Genomic DNA, 6235 nt, shown 5'->3' with positions numbered 1-6235 from the left:
GTACAAAATTTCTGCCAACACTATTATAATGAGGTAATTTATTCGTCACAAAGCGGCCCAAGGCGAACGGATAGTTGCAAGTCACCCAGTAATTACAGAGGATGAGTATATTTATTATGTACCTTTTCACTAAATGGAGCCTGATTCTCAACATTTGCGAAATTGGTAGAATGTCATGCACCGGACTGCGATGGAGTGAGTTCGTTACTCAATTGATTATTCAGGGCGCGTGCCACTCAGCGTGCCCTGGAAAAAACTGTTGAGATATATTCAACCATATTTGGATTAATGGTCTATTTCCTAAAAGTCTGAAAACTGCTTAATATTGGCCTAACCTGTTTTGAAAGCCTAAAAAGAATGCACTCATAGCGGCGAGAATTATAGACCGATATCCCTATTATGTCCTGGCAGCAATAAAATCCATGGAGAAAATGATCAGCAGAGAGTTAAAATGGTTAGTAGAAAAACAAGAAGATGATGGACCAATACCAAGTGTGGAAAATAGAAGGCAAAGGTCAACTATGGACAATCTGGTAATACTAGAACATGAAATTTCTGTTGCTTTCCAAAATAGAGAACATGTTATAGCCGTTTTTTTGGAATATTCGCCAATTTTGTTGATCGTGGTTTGCAAGGTATAGTCAGTATAGAAAAACTAATACACACAAAATGTAGGAAGACCTATGTACATGTATATTAATAATTTCCTGAGCGAACCGCCCAAATTTCAGTGAAAATTGACGGGAGAAACGAAATCTCTCCGCTCTATACGTTGGAAAATAGTACTTACGTCAGAGGTTTCTTCTCTTTCCGGAGATTTATGTAACATTGCACCTCAGATCTATCTCTCTAAAATTTGATACCTCGTGACGTATTCATATGGATGTTTGTCGATGATCTAGCCTATTTATATTGGGGCGGGTATACATGACATGGATACATTCAGCAGCACTCTACAAACTGACCTTGGAATAACCTGACGAAATGGTCATAATACTAATGGTGCTAACTTTTCTCTCCGACAAAACATTTGCTGTGAACTTCACATGAGGACGAGGAGATCAGAACTGAATAAATCGCCCGCGTCTCCTTCCAGACATGCACATTTGTTGTGTCGATTTGGCGCAAGAGGGAACCAACAATGGTTGGGCCTCAGTCTTCGGATACACAGAATGGACATGGAGAAAATCATTATTGAAACAAAACGAAAACGAAAAAACTTGAGAGCGATGAATGTTGATGAAAATTCTAAAGTAATCGGAACGGGCCTCAGGGAAAGGAGACTTACGGAAACTATATTTTTGCACGTGTAGTCCCATTTCTGGACTATGGAATCCATATTATACTCCTCAGCCAGCCAGGAGTAATCTCAATAAGCAAATTAGTCCATAACTCTGCTATAAGACTCATAAACCGGGGCTTTCCGGACGTCCCCTAATCTTGTCAGGTATCTTAGCTGAATCCGGGAATACCTCCACTTTCAATTAGACGCAAGCGTGCTTACATTAAAACTATGTAATCGTAAGTGTGTCGAAAACCCCAAACAATCCAGCGATATCACACGGTTACTTCTTCCATCCATCTCTTGAGCTTGATATATTCCAATTCCGAAGGTATCCCAAAACCGGCTTCGGACAAGGGTATCTCGAAATGATAGGATATTTGTGTGAGCTTTTCGGTCCGACATTCCGTCGCTAAAACTTCGTACTGATGATCGCCATGGTTGGCTCAGAGTTCCCTACAGTGAAGCTACTTTGACTACAACACCAAGAGGAAACATTGATTAATGAGAGGCCCAATCAAGCACTTCGTGAGTTTCGATCGTCCAACATACTCACATCGTTCTGTTTTAGCTGACGGTTCGAAAACCGAGACATCATACTGGTGCAGCTTTTATGCTGAATAATTGAAATCCACAAAAGCCGATTGAATCCAAATGTGCCTCGATATGTTCACTGCAGCAGTTTAACAGCATTGATGCTGCCGTGATAACTACCGGTTTCTTGAAAATAATTGTTTGATCCAAAACTTCTTCATCTGTTCAGAACTCAAAAAGCTCGCTCCAAAGCTTTACAGAATTTTCCATAAGTCGCCCTTAAGTAAACAATATTACAACCAAAGTCCAAAAATTAAGCGAGCCAATTGTGGACTGTAGTCTCCTGTTCCCTTTCATGGATTCCCAAGTCACCGTCACGGCATTCGAGAAAACATTTCCGGTTGATGAAGCCTGCTAGAAATTCAAATGATGCGCCATTATCCACTCATCTTGTACAGCCAGATGATTACAGAGCTGCTTTAAAAAAGTTCAGTTAGAATTCTGGGCTAAGTCGTGGAGACGAAATGTCAAACTCACGGGACAAAACTAAAGAAAATTAAAATTGTGACACAAGAAAAAGTGGAAATCTTCAACCAGAGACGGTTAGAGCGGGAGGAGATTGTAGTTTGCCGGTTAAGAATCGGACATTGATTTAGCGACACATCAGTATTTACTAGAACGCCAAAACCCAACCCGCTGCCATTTGTGTAATCAAGTAACCCCCTTTACTCATAAAACATTGGTTATTGGAATGTCCAAGGCTAAATGCCTTTGAGAAGGAAATTTAAGTTTGGTTCTTGTTTGAAAGACTATTCTAAAGGATGACGAGATTATTATTGATAGTTCTATATAAACTTCTCAAGAAGCAGACATTTTCCATAGAATTTAGACAAGATTTACTATGTACATTAAAATAATAGGGTATAAGGTATAACTATATCCTTGCAAAATGTATTAGGGTTATTGTCCTATAATATTAATTTATGTAACTTTATTCTATAGCTATGTAATCACTTTAAACCAATTCGTTATTTAGAGGAGGTAGGGCTTTATTTTTAAAACTCTTCTTTAAAAAAATTAAAAAAAAAAAAAAAAAAAAATCAGCATCTCGGTGTTACCCTAAATAGCCAGCAGCACAAGTTTTCCCAGACTGTTAGATGCCCGGAGAGGCCATTCACGTATAAAGTTGCTATTTTAATTGATCCGTTCAGAACTGGCGCATTCAACTTGTTAATCCTGCTGGCTCAAATTTTGGAAAGAAGAAGGGACATTTAAAAGAAAGTCCTTTTTTGTCTACCTAAACTACCTAGGTATAAAAAAAAAACAAACGTGAAGAAAATCTGTATTGAAATTTTCAGGAGTCAAAATACAGAACATTTACCACAAGATGTAGTGAAGATGAGAGATGAATTGGAAGCAGCACTCAGTGTATTCGATAAGAATAAAGATGGACTCATCAGGGTTACAGATATCAAGGAAGTGCTCACTAGAATCGGTGACAATAGAATGCTGACATGTGATGTGGACTTTATAATGCATTCAGCACAAGCTGAGGAGAATGGACAAGTATCTGTACAGAGACTGATGGAGTTAATACTTCATAACTACATCTCATAGTTCTGTTCCTGACAAGCAAGATAGGGGAGATGATCATGGTTCTACATTTCAATTCTTCTTGTGTTGCCCATGCGATTCCGAGTGTTGGAGATCACAGATCATTATAAGTATGTTCGTTTGTTGACTCCATTTTGTTTGTAATTTTTTTTCTTTATTTCTTCAAGTTATTTTTGAATTACGAGTCTCTACATCTACATAAAATTGCATAACAATTAGGTACATCGGCAAGTATTCCTTAGTTAGATACCATAATATGGAATAGTAGACTTTTCTTTCATCATTACCTTGGTACGTATAACGCTATGAAAAATGGAAATCAGGTAGCTTATAATATGTATAGGTTCTGGTAGGGATGTGAATTTTCTCTTCTTTTTATAATAACCAAGTCCTGTTGTGTAATTAAAATTTCTCTCGTTTTTTATTACAATAACCACCTTGATAGTCAAAGCCTTTCCACTCACCTCAGAGGGTTTCCTATGTTTGCTTCATGTATTGTTTGAACGGTATAACGTCTATAGTCTATATCTACGTCAAGTAAGGTACATACATACAACAATAACCATACGCCCATATAGTTTAGCTACCCCACCTTTCATTTTCTAGCCTGTAGCGGTTTAGACTCTTTTGAAATCAAAAGAGAATCTACGGAGTTTTTCCAAGGGGAAAATGTTCATTGTTTTTTCTGTTTGCATAAAGTCTTGCTCTAATATACCTATGTACTACCTAGGTAAGTATAGGCACATGGGTATTAGGTATTACAATGTGTTGCCTTGAGTACTTAGGTACCTATATCCTTACCGGTAAATTGACTTTCGCATGAGCGGAAACTTTAGCGGCAGTGGTGTTCAAACTGTGGACCTTACTGGGTACAAGTTACAGTGACCTTACTGGGTACAAGTTATAGTGACGTTACTTGGGTACAAGTTATAGTGACCTTACTGGGTACAAGTTATAGTGACCTTACTGGGTACAAGTTATAGTGACCTTCTGGGTACAAGTTATAGTGACTTTACTGGGTACAAGTTATAGTGACCTTACTGGGTACAAGTTATAGTGACGTTACGTGGGTACAAGTTATAGTGACCTTCTGGGTACAAAAAAAAGGTTGGCACTTACCCATCTAGAAAAGGTTCAGACGTTAATACCTATGTAGGTTGTACACAGGGTGGCCATAATTGTATTAGGTATACTCATAAACTGTAGGTCCTTGTATGAGACCTTGGTTTGACTGCAGGGGAAAGGGGACTTTTCAGTCCTATCCCAACAAGGTAAGGTAGGCAATTCTATTCTACACATCCACCAATGAAGTTCCGATGTGTATTGCATATTGCATAATCAGTTGGTTATCAGGCTTACATACAAATTGTGATCCTTGGTGGATGTGGGGTACAAGTTATAGTGACCTTACTGGGTACAAGTTATAGTGACCTTACTGGGTACAAGTTATAGTGACCTTACTGGGTACAAGTTATAGTGACCTTACTGGGTACAAGTCACAGTGACCTTACTGGGTACAAGTTATAGTGACCTTACTGGGTACAAGTTATAGTGACGTTACTTGGGTACAAGTTATAGGACCTTACTGAAATAAAAGTAGGTAGGTAGGTACATAGGTACTTCTTTTACTTTACCAATATAGGGTATCACATTTACGCTAATGTATAGTGTGCGTATCTGAGTATGGCCTCAAATTGTTGACGCTCCCAAGACTTTAAAATCTTAAATAGGAAGCCCCTACTTGTGATACATCATATCAATAGTCTTAAAGAATGTAGTACTTTGGTACAAGTTTGAGCTCAATTCAACAACCAAGGCCGGAGTTATGGCCTATTCAAATTTTCATTTTTCCATGTTCTCTCGCCCTTAGGGGAAGCAACAAAAATGGAAAATTCATATTGATTGGTGATTTGTGCTTCAAATAAGTCCCACTAATGATTCTTATTTAAATTCAGTTCCAAATATAAAATTTCGAAACATCCATTTTGAGCCCCGGAGGCCATCAGGGCCGAAAGTCTAAATTTCATTTTTGGGTCTGAATTTCAATATGAATCATTAGTGGGACCTATTTGAAGCACAAATCACCAATCAATATGAATTTCCCATTTTTGGTGCTTCCCCTATTGGCGAGAGAACATGGAAATTTGTGCTTCAAATAGGTCCCACTAATGATTGATATTTAAATTCAGTCCTAAAAATAAAATTTTGAAACATCCATTTTGAGCCCCGGAGGCCATCAGGGCCGAAAGTCTAAATTTCATTTTTGGGTCTGAATTTCAATATCAATCATTAGTGGGACTTATTTGAAGAACAAATCACCAATCAATATGAATTTCCCATTTTTGGTGCTTCTCCTATTGGCGAGAAAACATGATGGAAAAATGAAAATTTGAATAGGCCAACTCCGGCCCTGGTTACCGGATTGAGCTCTAACTTGTACCAAAGTACTACGTATTTTGAGACCTTTGGTTTGATGTATCACAAGTAAAGGGGTTTCCATTTAATATTTTAAAGTTGACCCCCCTGGGGTCGCCCCTGATAGTGACTAAAAATTATGATTCCCTAAAAATAAGTTCCTCTTAAAAATAAAGAAATACGTGTTTTGGATTTTTCCAAATTCCAAACGGTTCTCGATTTTTCAGGGGTGTCAACTTTTTTTTAAACACCCTGTATATTAGGTCCGTAATATTGAACTAGACACAAAATATTAAAACGAGACAGACCTCTTTCATATAAAACATAATAATAATTATGCTTTGCATTGTTAAAATTAAAAATAATAATTATAAGTATATAAGAAAGAAA

The 6235-nt window shown here is 37.6% G+C and overlaps 1 protein-coding gene across 1 annotated transcript in view; it reads left to right on the top strand.

The window, feature by feature from the left end:
- The window catches only part of LOC103509868 (calmodulin-2-like), a 7785-nt gene extending 4268 nt beyond the window's left edge, over nt 1-3517 (top strand). The window contains exon 2 of the mRNA XM_008474501.3: nt 3175-3517. Within this exon, the coding sequence (XP_008472723.1) occupies nt 3175-3433 (259 nt within the window). The 3' untranslated portion in view covers nt 3434-3517. The remainder of the gene's footprint in view (nt 1-3174) is intronic.
- The last annotated feature ends 2718 nt before the right edge of the window (nt 3518-6235 follow it).

Source organism: Diaphorina citri, unplaced genomic scaffold (assembly GCF_000475195.1).
Source record: "Diaphorina citri unplaced genomic scaffold, Diaci psyllid genome assembly version 1.1 scaffold538, whole genome shotgun sequence".
NCBI classification, from domain to species: Eukaryota; Metazoa; Arthropoda; class Insecta; order Hemiptera; family Psyllidae; genus Diaphorina; species Diaphorina citri.
Note: the sequence above shows the minus strand (reverse complement) of the source record. Positions and strands in the feature narration are given on the sequence as shown.